Source organism: Ostrea edulis, chromosome 2 (assembly GCF_947568905.1).
Source record: "Ostrea edulis chromosome 2, xbOstEdul1.1, whole genome shotgun sequence".
NCBI lineage: Eukaryota > Metazoa > Mollusca > Bivalvia > Ostreida > Ostreidae > Ostrea > Ostrea edulis.
Genome location: NC_079165.1, coordinates 48,347,741 through 48,362,068, shown reverse-complemented (window position 1 = coordinate 48,362,068; position 14,328 = coordinate 48,347,741). Strand labels below are relative to the sequence as shown.

Genomic DNA, 14,328 nt, shown 5'->3' with positions numbered 1-14,328 from the left:
TACTTTAAAAAAAATATGGGGGGGGGGGGGGGGGGGGGGGGGGGGGGGGGGGGGGGGCCTGGGGCTGGGTCATTCATTATCTTGTTGCAAATTTTTTTTCACTATGTTGGCACGCACCGTCATTTTTTAAAAAATAAAGTCGCCGTATTTCAGCATTTTTGGGGGTGGGTGGGGGGAAGAGGTAGGGGTAGACTGTGTAGTCATTTCGTACATGGTGTCAATATTCAAAACTTCAAGCGTGGGAGGGGGCGGCAATATATCGTTGCATATGAAATCAAAGGTTCATATATATAAAAAGTGTATGCTACACAGAAATTTCTGTGGTTGCCAGACCCGCGGCGACTTCAATGATTGCCTCAATACCTGGTAGGCTATAAGAGTTCTCAAACTGAAGGCAGTCTCTGATTATGTCCAGTCTGAAGGACAACAAGCCTATTAATTTGTAAACAGAAATGTCGATATCATGAATTAAATGGGTTAGAATGCAATGTATAAGTTCGTCATTGAAGATGGTTTTCCGTTGGTTTGAAGTATTTCTAAATTTAGTTCTAAGCTCACAAAATTTCTCTGACTTGCCTCGTTGGTAAAAGTAAAGAAACTCTTCTTTTTTGTGCTGATTATTACAGCTATATACTGTACAACACAATATAATGGGACTTGTAACTGTTGAATCTCTCCATTTTGTATCAATAGCCTGCTGTAAGTGCTGTTCACAACTTGTTTAAATGTTTTCATGCTTGCTCACTTCACCGCGATTGACAAGTATGACGTCAGATACTAATGGCGCGAAAATCTCTAACGAGAATATGCATATCTGGCTTTTTGCACTTTCGATAAAATATAATCACTAAAGCACGCTTTATATCACAAAAATAATAATAGCATGATTCAAAACACTACATTTTCATATAAATTTACAGGCAATAAAAATCGTGGTAAAAACCCTTTAAGATGTACCAAGTTTGATGTCTGTCAAGCAAAGGGTTCTCAATATATTGAGCGGACAGTATATTCCCATGTCCAGTTTGACCTTTGAACATATGACCTCAAAATCAATAGGGGTCATCTTCTCCTGAAGGTGTACCAGTGTACCAAGTTTGATGTCTGTCAAGCAAAAGGTTCTCTAGACATTGAGCAGTTAGTATATTCCTATGTCCAGTTTGACCCTTGACCTTTGACCATGTGACTTCAAAATTACAAGGGGTTATCTACTCCTCACGATGTATCAGTGTACCAAGTTTAATGTCTGTCAAGGAAAGGTTTCTCAAGATATTGAGCGGACAATATCTTCCTATGTCTAGAGTAGATTGACCCTTGGCCTTTGACCCGAAAAACAATAGGGGCCCTCTCCTACTCATAACCAACCCATATATGAAATATCATTACGATCAAGTGAATTGTTCTCAAGCTATAGAGCAGACGTCCTCTATCGACCGACAGGTGCAAAGCAATATGCCCCTCTTCTTTGAAGGGGGGCATAAAAACCTTACATAATCTTTTGATCTCCCAAAGTCATATCTCGTTGCCCTGAGATTATGAACTCACATGGATTATCACAATTTCATCCTAATCTATGATCCCATACATGATGTGCATTGTTTACACAGTGTGCTGTATTGATTGAAAATGAATAACAAAAAAAAACCCCAAAAGGTGAGGGGGTGGGTGTATTTGTTGTTCTAACATGTAGCAAATATTTAATGGCCCCATTTGATCAAATAGCCTATTTGTCAGGAAAAAATCCTGAGATTGGCCAAATATTTGATTAGCCGAATGCATGCCCAATTTACAAATGAGTAGACTCTATATACCCCTAGCACCTCTATTTGAAGACTTTGAGGTATTTAGTGTTACACACTGCAATTCTTCATTCAACCATTTGTTTGTTTTCCTGCAAACAGCTGCCATTGTGAACCGGATGAACAATGTGCAAAGAACAAAATATACAATGCAACCTTGGTTTTTCAGGATTCACATTGCCATATAATAAATAAAGTGAATTTAAAAAAATTAATAAAGTTATAATTATTAGATTATCTCTTTTATTTATTTATTTATTTTCCAGCTTCACTGGACCACTCTCTCTTCCGCTCAGGACTTGAGCACTCTTCATACTCTGTCCAATTTTTGATATTGTATTGATTTGAGAATGAAAATAGCAAAGTCTCTTTGCTAATATTTTTCTGATGAAGTTGTACAGCTTCAAATTTGTCTGCAAGTGACAGCTCTCTGGTAAAAATATAACACTGGCGAACATCAAGTGGCAAGAAATGAAATATACAGCATTCATGATTTTCATCTGTTTCAATTAAAACAAAATGCAATGGGCTAACTCAGCGCAGATTGAATAGATCTATCATCGCACAGGTGGGAAAATTTTTCAGCGCAGACACTCCCTTTAAAACGCAGGATTGAAATTAAAATTTCAAAGTTGATTTTCAATTCACTTCTGTACAAGGTTATTTAGCTGCACTCATCCTAACAGTAGCACTATTAACATATTAACCAATCGTATACAGATTTGTAAAATGAAGTTAATATTCTGCAATGATACACACCTTTTAGGGATTGTACACATGCATGGATTGACAGTCTTGTCAGTGAAGTACAATACTTTTGTGGAGTTTTGATTTTTACTAACACTTCCATTTGGTGGTCCATCTAACTGATTGACAGAGAAACCTACAAAATTTGAAAGAAAGATCAAATAATAAGAGATTTATTATCAATTAATACTTAATGCAGGCATTTATCATACCTTCAAACTCTCTTTTTTTCTTTCCATTTTTAGCAATTTTTTTTTGTTTTTCTCATACTATTTGAAAGCTTACCACTTGATTTCCTACTTGCATGCATATTGAATATACCAACCCAAAATGTTATAATGATTGATGTGTGGACATAGTCAAGACTAGGTACAAATGTTGCATTAGAAAACAGTTAAAATTGTGCTACTGGTGTCATCTTCCTATTAACTTGGATATGGTGTAACAGCAATACATAGTACCTTGGATCCATCACACATAACATTAAGTCCACCCACTGTGATCCACCACCAGTGTATTATGTGATCACTGCAAACTAACTACACTCACTTGTACTACCTGGTATAGCTGTGATAGGCGATCGCCTCACATCACCCGTCGAGTCGAAATTGATTCTCCGTGATAAATTGCTGGAGTATGAATTCTGTAATAAAAAATATGAAACACTATGTCCTCGATAGCAACAAAGAAACAAAAAGTTTTGAGCAAGTTTTAAGTTTTGTTTAAAATTTTGAAATTTGGGTCAAACTCAAAGGTCAAGGTCACTGTATCAAATGAAAGGTCTTGTCATATGGAATCTACACTAATATACATAATTTGAAAGCCCTATCTAATTAGTTAGGGAGATATTGCCTAGAAGTTAACTTTTCTTACATGTAAATCAAACTCCAAGGTCAAGGTCACAAGATCAAAAATCTTTGGTATAAAGATAAAGGTCTTGTCACAAGGAATGCAAATCCAGTTGTAAATACTATATGTTAGTCCCTAGTTTTGATTGCATGGGGTGGAACCCACACCCTGGTGAAAATTTCTGGAACTGTGCATGTGTACTGCACTGACTGCAACGACTAATGATAACACCATCAACACATTGAAGTGCTCATAAAAACAAGGAGCCACAATGTGGAGTATTCACAACTATAAACAATGTTCATAAATAATCAAAAGGTCATCATTCTTAAACTATTGAACTTATAGTTTGTACCTGATAACTTCCGTTACTTGATGCACTATTATTGAGCTGGTTTTTCTCCAGCAGGACAGAAACACTTTGTTCTAAGGTGTCCAGGGTATGAAGTTGTGAATCCCCTCCCTTAAAGCAGACTCGTAAACTATTCAAAGAGTCCTTCACAACTTGTACGTCATCCACACTTCCCTGCAAAAACCAGATAATGTACACCTCGTGACAAGGCTTTATAACAGAGATCACACTCAGCTCAAATTTTCCCCTCAGTCTTATATTTCAAAGCACTTTTTGTGCACTTGATATTGAATGTTTCATTTTTCAGAATTCATTGTTTTTCCTTTTGTTGTTTGTTCTTCTAATGACATATATACATTGTATGAATAACATCACAGGCCCTCACAACATCTAAACACCTTTGATATGTATAATAGTTTCAACTTCAAAATGTTATTAGATGCAGGTTATAGGATGTCCATTGCATTGCAAATACTGTCTCTGTACAAATATACTTAAGTTTAGTGAGATTATGTCAAACACAAGTTTACAATCGTTGAAAAATCTGTTTCTTCATAACTAAAATTTATGATGCAGTCTGTCCTCCATAACTTGTATCTCTTACTTTTTCTTTTCCTTTGTTTGTGGCTATAGTATGTACACCTCTTGTATTTTCTTTTTATGATTCATATCTTTTTCTATTCATTAAGACAACTTATCATTATCTATTGTACCTCATGTACCACCGATTGATGGGGTGAGTGAAAAATAAATGAACAAATGAAATAATGGAGTGCTCAGTGGGCCCAAGCTAATGTCGAGTAAAATAAATTTTTCAATTGATTCTTAGATATCTCAAGAAGTAATCAGAATCCCCCCCCCCCCCTCTCTTGTCATGAATTTTTAACTCCTTGTTGTCAATCATGTGTCTTATAAAGAGAATACCTCTCTACAGGAAAGGACCTCCCCACTTTACCTGTAGCTTGTGGTCATTTTTTACCATCCCTCTTTTTAAAAAAAAATTATTTATCTACTATACTTTTTGGTAAATATGATGGATTTCCAGTAAATGTGTAAAGGTTAGCTAAAAAAAAATCCAATTTCTCAGCATGAATAGTACAGCATGACTTTCATACTTCTGTGCACAACATTTTTATCAGTAAAACTTTGACAAAGGTGTTTTATGTATTGCTGAAATGATACTAAAATGTCAATAGCTACTAAATATGTTAATGAAATCACACTTAATGTAGTCCCTGTTTGCTGGAGGTACTGTAAAAATAAAAATTTTAATTGGTGTCAATCCTGCTTGTTCGGGTTGCTGTGTTGATGAAATCGTACTTGGTAAATGCTGTGTTGAATTATCTTCAGCCGACAAGGTTTTTGTGAAAAAGAAACTGATTTTAGAAAGCCCCACTGTATCTTTCCTTTTGATCTCCTTAACATAGTTCCACACTCCTGTGACGTCATAAGATTTAGCAAAGTCAATAATTTAATGCCTGGAACATAAATTTTGTTGGAGTCTTTTTCAATAGTTATTGTAAAAAATCTTGTTAGCCATAAAATATTTCAAAAGTCTTAGTTATATTTGAATAGTCAATGATGTGTTTCAAAATGTTGAATCCAAGGACAATAACTCCGTTTTCATTAAATTATTTATCAAGTCCATTATGTAATAGATTACCTATATTTTTCACAAACACTTTACCAAGGTGATAAGGAATTATTATCCGTGTCTTTTCATGAAATTACATACAATTTTAATCCATGAGTGGTTTTGAATAGCTCAGCTGTATGGTGCCAGACTTAGGTTTTTTATGGGGTAAACATACTCTGGAAGCTATAGATTTGAAATTATTAAGGAAAGGTATGGATTTTTTTCCATAAATAACTATAACAGATGTACATCTACTATTATAAACAGAAAAAATTATATGTAAACCATGCTATAGGGAAATTGTGTCCATATTTGTTTGTTTTCTAACATTTTGGAGAATAAGGCTAATTCAATAATTTTGCACTTATTATACTAAAACTAGATGAACATATTGAAAATGACACGTGTTTTAGTTATTGACATGTTTCCTGATAAATAAATGCAATTTAAATTTTTGTTGTTTTTTTTATTTTAAAATAACAACAGATAACTGTTTCCAATGAATTTCATAAAAATCTATATAGGAGTACATTACTTCAGTAGTGTCTGTAATGAAAATTAATATGGAAATCCCTAACTAATTTGACTTTTCTCATTACTCTGAATGTTAATCCATTGATTCCAAACAAAAAAATGCTACCTAAACCCCAAAAATCCAGGACTAAGGACCCACCTTAATATAGTGCTTTGTATTGTGGGATATTTTTAAATTGGACACAAAAACACATGTGTAATATTATTAATTAAAATTTTGATATATAGACCAGCCAATGTTTATATGGTGTAAAAGGATGCAACTTTAAGTATTATTTGATATTAAGTATTATTTGATAATATGTATGTGACTTGTTGGAGAGAATCTTTTGCTGAATACATGATTTTAATAAAATATTTATGTGTATCTTTCAAAGTGTTTTTTTTTTAATATAGTTTGTTAAAGTTAATGGTCAAACACACTTGATGTGTTAATATATGATACATGTACAATGATTAGATTGATATTTTATTTGAAAAGACAAATACATGTGTATTTATTTTCATGGTAAAATGTCATGAATTTTGAGCTTTGAAAAAAAGGTCATCGCACGCAAAATCCCCCATTGGGATTTTTAAAAGTTGGCATGTTTGTAATAATGAATATTTTCTCGATCATGTTGTTTTTACTGAAGTAGTTTAATGACAGAGTTTCACTTTCTATTCCTACATATAATTTTCTTGAAATCAAATCAGGAAAAATAAGTTTTTAATTGGAATTTTTTTTTAGCTAACTTTCATATTAGGAGATATCGCCAAATATCAGCAGTATTTTTGCTCCAAAAAACATAAATAAATCACTGATGAAGTAATTTTTTCAAACACTAAAATGGAGTACCCTGTATTAGAGTTACAAGCCTTTCTCTATTACAGATATCAAGGGTATCCAGATGTCCAGAAGGCCTTTGTATAACATATAATTTATGTAAAAAGTCACCTGTGAAGAAACTGAGGAATCTCTATCAGACGATGATAAAATCTTTCCCTCCAATTTTGCCATTCGTTTGTCTTGTACTGCTACTCTTGCCTTCAAGTTCGCCTGGGGAAAAAAAGTGGTGATACTAAGGAGGTACAACTCCACAGAAAATCTATAGGTGGTTTTCAAATATTGCCCAAATCCAATGGGCAACAAACTTTAAAAGTACAAGGAATAATATGTCTGCTATAAATATATTTAGTTTTAGTGAATAAGAAGCATGGTCTAACAGCATTCTATCCAAAATGTATTATGTATTCTACAATCTTGACATATACCAGTAGTTTTTGGATGATAGGATGCTACTTTTTTCTCTGACAAGTTGGCCAATAGAACACTGGTATTAAACTGATAGTAACGATCGTTACTATCATCCCAAGATGGCGGAAGGAAATTCCGGAAAGACCACGTTTACTTATTACATAAAGTTCCTACGTTACTATCATCAATCATTTCCGTTACTATCATCCTCGCTGTTTTTTTCAACGATGAATTTTCTGTTCATATGAGCCGTATAAAAGATAAAATAACATCTGATCGTAATTGTTGCTAGTGTATATTTCTTACCTACATATCATTCGCAAATAAACAATACAAATAGATATAATAAGTAAACGTGGTCTTTCCGGAATTTCCTCCCGCCATCATGGGATGATAGTAACTATCGTTATTATCATCAGTTTAATACCAGTGATAGAAAGAAGCACAGTCTTTCTTAGGTTTAAATCTTAAAAATTGGGAGTAAAATTACAAATCAATCAATACCTGTATAAGGCTGTGTTTTTGATAAAATATTCACAATGTTGTCATTTCTATTTCAAATCATTTCACACCATTTCTCCAATATGCTTACATTTTCCGAGAAATCGGTACTATGTTATAAAACTTAAAATTAATAGCAAGACTATCATAATAGTTTTTATCTCCTTGAAAAATAAACAAAAAAAGTGTTTTTAAAAAAACATGACCAGTAGTCAATGCAATCATAGTGTACACAAGTGTTAATACAAGTGACTTCGATATAGTCTCAGGGCATGCATGATTAGCATAGAGAACACAAGTCTCTAGTCTAAATTAGTCACTGTATTGGTTTGACAAAACACATTTACTGTATTATTTTAGGGCGAGATCAAAAGATCAATGTCAGATAAAAATCTTTGTTCAAATAGTTTTGGGGAAGGGGTGGGGAGTTAAAAACTCCCGCAAGTTTTGGTAATCCAATATTGATTTTATTATAATACAGGAAATAATCTTGGTACGAGTTAACCTTTTCAAACGCTCCCATTTGATTTTTGGTCGTGGTAAATAGCTATTGCATACCAATTCTGAAAACACAAGCAGGAGTTGCAGCACATGAGCAGGAAGACAGTGAACATGTCTGAAGTGACTCATTAAATGTTTAGAAATAACATTAATTTTAGAACTGTCACAGTTAAAACCTACATTTGTTATTAAACATCAGAAAAAATACTTAGTAGGCCTATTATTGTGTTTAATATTGTATGATAATCAATTTGTGTCAACATTCATCATATTTAGTTCCAAGGGAGAGAAACTAATGAGATGAAAACTAATAAAGTTTTTTTTTTTTATCAAACATTTGACTTTTAATCTTGTTCTTATCTATGAAATAAAATTGTCAACCAGCAATTTAATTTCTTGAATATAAATTCCTTTGTCACCAATACAGCTGTAATGATTGGAGTTATTGTCCTTTATACATATGTTATAGTTGTAGTACCAGATTAAATACGATGAACTAGAAGCATGGGGTTTTACTGTGAACTAAATCTAGGCATATCTTGGTATATAAATTTTTTGTGGTGACCTGATATACTACACCAGCATTCTTTTTTAACTACAGATATTGCTAATTACAAGTTTCTTGGAGATATGCACTTGGTGCATGATTCGCACAGACAGCCTGAGTCACTAGTCTTGACATATTACGACATAGGTTTTGACAAATTGGACCTACTGCATTAATGATCTATGAAATATGACAATTTTAACAGTATAAAAATTTATAAAATGTGATCTTGATTGTTACCAATTCAGTGTTTTTATCTAGCTACAAGAACAACTAAGGCCATATAAAATAAATTATCTGGTTCTCAGGCCAGCCCGCGTCTATTCAAATAGTGTTGCATGGCTAATTTTATTGCCGTTTTAAAAAAATCCCAATGTTGAGTTGTGTTATTCCGGAAAAATTTCAATTTGGATTCTAATTTCAAAATTTCTAATACTTAGTCTCAGAAACATTTGAAAGGTAAGATCAATAAATGCTAAGCATTCATGATACCTAGATCTACATTACATGTTGTCAAGATGGTGGCAAACATTTCTCTAGTGTCTGTTCAAATACGTTGAAGGGCTGGTTCTACAACTGTTCTCGCATTGAATATCGTCATCAGGTTTTTGGATGAAAGTAGAATATCAAAATTAAACTCAGCAATAACAAAAAGAATCTGTTGAATCAATACTATTGTGGACTCAGCCAGATGACATCACTGGAGCGCCGAGGATATCATCTTTATTGGATAAGATTTTTTTGTGGCAAAATCTGACTTGCAAGTCTAGCATTGAAGTGCCATATTTTAGTTTTTAATGTTTTTCACAAATCCGTTCCTTGTGTTTCTGACAAAAACTTGTTTAATATAATATGTTGACAGTGCTACCGTTTGATGGAGCAGCTTCATGTATGTACATATTTTGTAATGCTCATGCTTTGATCAGGTTCAATTTAAACAATATCTATTTGCCAAATACTCATTACATGAATTTTCTCCCAGGGTTTTATATTAAAACATGTGTACATGAATGTGATTGAAATAATTTCAAGTTTGTAAAACTGTGTTTAAACAGCACTGCCTTTCAATATAATGAAAATTTAAAAATAAATCGATAAATTCAACTATTGGGCATATATATGCAACCTATCTCAATTCTTAAGAAAATGAAATTCATATCATAATCCCCTTGTAGCAATGGTATGTTCCAAAAGAGAAAATTAGAACAATTTTTATGATATTGTACATAATTAGTTGTAACACAATGATGAAAAATTTCAGGATTCACATATAATCACTGAATAAAATAGCAACATCAAAAATAAAATAGCCCCTCTCCACTGTTGTTGTGAGGATACATTAATTAAGATTAATTCACAAAACTAGAATTCATTAATGATTTTTCAGTCGTTAATAGCAAGTGGCATGGTTGGTTATCATGAGGGAGAGGGGGGTGTGTGTGTGTGTCATCGTGGTTTGCATTACCAGACATGTTTTAAATGGAAATGGATTCAAGCACTTCTTATTTTTAGTCGTGGAAAAAACCCAAAGATTTTTATAAAAAATGTTTTCAACCCGACCAAATTCCATTGAGGTTTTTGTAATTTTTTAAATAGCACTAATTCAGTACCTGTGCTCCCTCACATATTCTAACAATTTAAGTTAGTCTCCCTTTTTTCTTGTTAGAATAATTAATTCCTATTGGGAATTTAGTATTTTAATCAGATTTGTGGTTTGCAGTCGATTATACAGGATTTGTATTCGATGCCATGTTACGTATGTCTAATGTTTACGTACATGTATATTCCATATTGTCCCAGTAGTATGACTTTTACAAATGGAAATAACAAGTATGTATTTAGATCCGCCACTGTCAGTCTTATTATGACGTACGTCAAAACGTAGACATGACGTCACACATCATCTTAGCCTGCTTTTCATAAACATTGCACTTCGTTAAACATTTCGCCTAATGGTGCACTGAATTTTGGAGCTAGGAGACCACAAGATTAGGATGATAATCCACATAAGTTCACAATCATATTCCAAGGTGTGACTTTGCGAAATCTCAGCCATTTTTGACAAGGGACTTCTGGGATTGCGTCAAAAAATTTTCCTTGTTAGAGGTTTAGATTTAGCTAGTCATTAGAGCTAAGCTCAGAGTCTGTAAAGCCTTTACTAGCAGCTCCAACAAAAGAAAACACAATGTAGCTACCAATAAAGCAGCTAAAAAGTAAGCAATAGATCTATTTCATGTACACAAGTCTTGGTATATGTTTGTCATCATGTTCAAAATAAATGAAGGAAAAAAAAAACCCCTCATTATTCTTATTTACATTAAAACAGAAGAAAAAAATGCCTCTATCCCACATCAAATATTGCAAACACTGGCCTCAGAACCAGATAATTAATTTTTATGGCATAATAGCATGTTTCTTGGAAAAATACAATAAGGATGGGTCTATGATCAGCATTTATTGGTAGGAATAGCTGCAGCCTTTCTTCAACATGTGGATGATCAAGGGTTTCGTCCAAAAATAAGCCAAAAATGAGCACTGAAGCCTAAATAAAGGAGCAGCCAATCATCCAAAAATTATGGTTAACTAAATTTTCCTGATCTGATTAAGACTGAGTGTGTACTTGTGTGATAATCTTGTTGATACTAATCTGGTCTAATATTCATACCCCGTGTTCCCCTACAACCCTCAGTCGGTCGTGTAACTCCGAGATTTGCAGCTTCAGTGCTCTGGTGATAGACTCCTTTTCCTGGATCTGCATCTGTAACTCATTCTGAAGTTGATCAATCCTCTGGTCTCTCCGGGCCATGTCTTTCTGTAAAACATTTCAAATCTATTGTCAACTGTAAAACACTTCAAATCCACTGTCAACTGTAAAACATTTCAAATCCATTGTCAACTGTAAAACATTTCAAATCCATTGTCAACTGTAAAACATTTCAAATCCATTGTCAACTGTAAAACATTTCAAATCTATTGTCAACTGTAAAACATTTCAAATCCATTGTCAACTGTAAAACATTTCAAATCTATTGTCAACTGTAAAACATTTCAAATCTACTGTCAACTGTAAAACATTTCAAATCTATTGTCAACTGTAAAACATTTCAAATCCATTGTCAACTGTAAAACATATCAAATCTATTGTCAACTGTAAAACATTTCAAATCCATTGTCAACTTTAAAACATTTCAAATCCATTGTCAACTGTAAAACATTTCAAATCTATTGTCAACTGTAAAACATTTCAAATCCATTGTCAACTCCAATTCACAAGACTGTACAGTTTCAATTGCATTAATTTACCATATACACAAGGTAATTTAGCGATCAGCAAATCTAAGTGATTTTCTTCTAAATCTGGCAGTTCATTATACCCACATTTTCTACAGAAAGTTATACTGCTATTACCCTGGTATGTCTTTCTGTTACATGTTCTTTTTCCTCAAACTCCTCATTTATTTTAAGCAGTAACCAACTAATCTTTTGGAATATGATAGGTGGTATCCTGTAGATGTGCAATAAGGTTTCGGAATTTTCAATTTTAATCTGGGAGCAAAACAGGGGTAAAAGGGTTTCCAGAACTCCTCTTACAATTAGCCAAATCATCTTTAGGAAGATGATTGGTGGTGTCCTATAAGTGTGCAATAATGTTTCAGAATTTTCATTTTCAGTCTGGAGGCCAAAAGGGGGGGAAAAAATTCTGAGAACAAAAAAAAAAAAAAACCCCATGGTTTCCAGAATGCCTCTTACAATATACAGTAACCAAAATCATCTTTTGGGGCCCAAATGGGGGTTGAAAAACGCATACCAGGTGGAGCAGTGACAAATTTCTGGCAGGGATTATGATTCCTCAACTAAAATATAAAGAGAGTGCGATTCCTGGTAGAGAATCAGTGAAACCCCCGTTCTTACAGAGGAAGTTGGCGCTAAGAAGAAGTATGAGGAAACAAAGCAACAAAGAAAATGTCAGTGTGCTTGACAGGAGAACCGGTCCTGGCTTGAATACAATGGTGGTCTCATATTTTGCATCTGGTGCAGAAAGTAAAACATTGCAAATTGCAAGTTTGTGTGGGGCTTGGATAATTTTAGAATTGATTCTGTAAGTGAAGACAAAAATAGTAAATTGTGTACACATTTTGCCCCAAAGTAAAAACCGCAAGCAGCTGTCTCAGACATTTCTGCAGAGCATTTGTTAACAACCCTTGATTTTACTTTTATTAGGATAAGAGTGATGATAAAGAACTAGACAAATCGGAATTGGAGGATTCTGAAAAATCTGACTGTGAAATGACAGAATTAGAAATTGAAAGAGAGCTTGAACTCTTGCTATTATGATGTAGTATACCTCCTTAACAAAAAAACAAAAACAAAACAAAAATTCATACTCACATGAAATACAGATCCTCATTTATATACATGGCTATCACAAACGAACATGACAAACACTATATGCCCTGACCATATTCAGAAAGGAGCAAAAAAATTCTTCATTAATTGCTTTGAAATTGAGCTAATCACCAAATAGGGAATAGTGAGGCCAAGGTCACAAGGAAGTTCAAGGTAAAAAAAAACAACAATAATGCCACAGTTGAATAGCTACTACTAATATGTATCAGTGTAAGTATTTTCAGAAAATTTTGTCAATAGTTGCTTTGACAAACACCAAATATAGAAGAGTGAGATCAAGGTCAAAGTAAAAGTCAAGGTAAAAAATATTGATGCAGTTGAATAGATGTCACCAATATGTATCAGCATATAAGGTTTGATTAAAATATCTTGAATAGTTTCTTTGAAACTGAGCTAAACGCAAAGTGTGATTGAAGGACAGACGGAAGGACGGAAGATGGACATGACAAACATTATATGGGGCATTCATGGCAAATTACATATGCATATAAGGCAAATAAATATTCTTACTTTCAGATCTAATATGGTTTTGTCTTTTTCTTGTACATTCTTTCTCAATTCGATCTGTGAAGAAAAGGAGAGAGTTACATGTACATTGTTGTTACAGTCCCTGAAACATTCTACTTTTCCATTACCGTTCGTTCGACATTCACTCTGTTCACAATTTCGCATTCAATGCTCACCAACCCCACACGTTCACAAAGTGATCATTGTTTGCTCTCCTTGTCTTCACTAAGCGCTCACTGTGCATTCAGTTTTCACTCATCGTTCATTTCTGTTTCTTCAATGTTATTTGGAACTCGATCAATCTTTATAATGATGACGAAATGAAAAGGGAACGTATGGGAATTTATGGATATGACGTGTTGTTCATTATTTCCACAAAGAAAAAACAAGTCTAAACTTTTATCATTATCAATCTATTCTAATTTGATTATCAAGTCAAAACTTTTATCATTATCAATCTATTCTGATTATATATTTTTCTACCATGATGGAAACATACACCAAGATAGTTGATTTGAATCAAATTTAAAATTCAAAATATTAATTTCGGTTAAGTGAGAGTAAATCCAGCTTACTAAGTGCTAGTATCAACCTTTGGAATTTGAAACTTTTGTAACCTTTACCTCTAATGATTATTTTTTTTCTTTGCTATGGTTACAATAACATTTAATTTTGTACTTACACTTCCAGGATTGCTATCTTGGGTTGCTG

The 14,328-nt window shown here is 33.4% G+C and overlaps 1 protein-coding gene across 25 annotated transcripts in view; it reads right to left on the bottom strand.

Moving 5' to 3' along the window:
• LOC130051763 (dixin-like) overlaps positions 1 to 14,328 on the bottom strand; it is a 65,741-nt gene that overhangs the window by 7,585 nt on the left and 43,828 nt on the right. For 23 of the 25 annotated variants that reach the window (XM_056154366.1, XM_056154360.1, XM_056154362.1 and 20 more), the window contains 6 exons: positions 13,621 to 13,674; positions 11,369 to 11,515; positions 6,855 to 6,956; positions 3,751 to 3,921; positions 3,096 to 3,189; positions 2,559 to 2,682 (listed from right to left, as the gene is read on the bottom strand). In XM_056154366.1, coding sequence (XP_056010341.1) covers positions 2,559 to 2,682; positions 3,096 to 3,189; positions 3,751 to 3,921; positions 6,855 to 6,956; positions 11,369 to 11,515; positions 13,621 to 13,674 — 692 coding nt within the window. The remainder of the gene's footprint in view (positions 1 to 2,558; positions 2,683 to 3,095; positions 3,190 to 3,750; positions 3,922 to 6,854; positions 6,957 to 11,368; positions 11,516 to 13,620; positions 13,675 to 14,328) is intronic. The other 2 variants (XM_056154367.1, XM_056154386.1) reach the window with 1 other exon arrangement.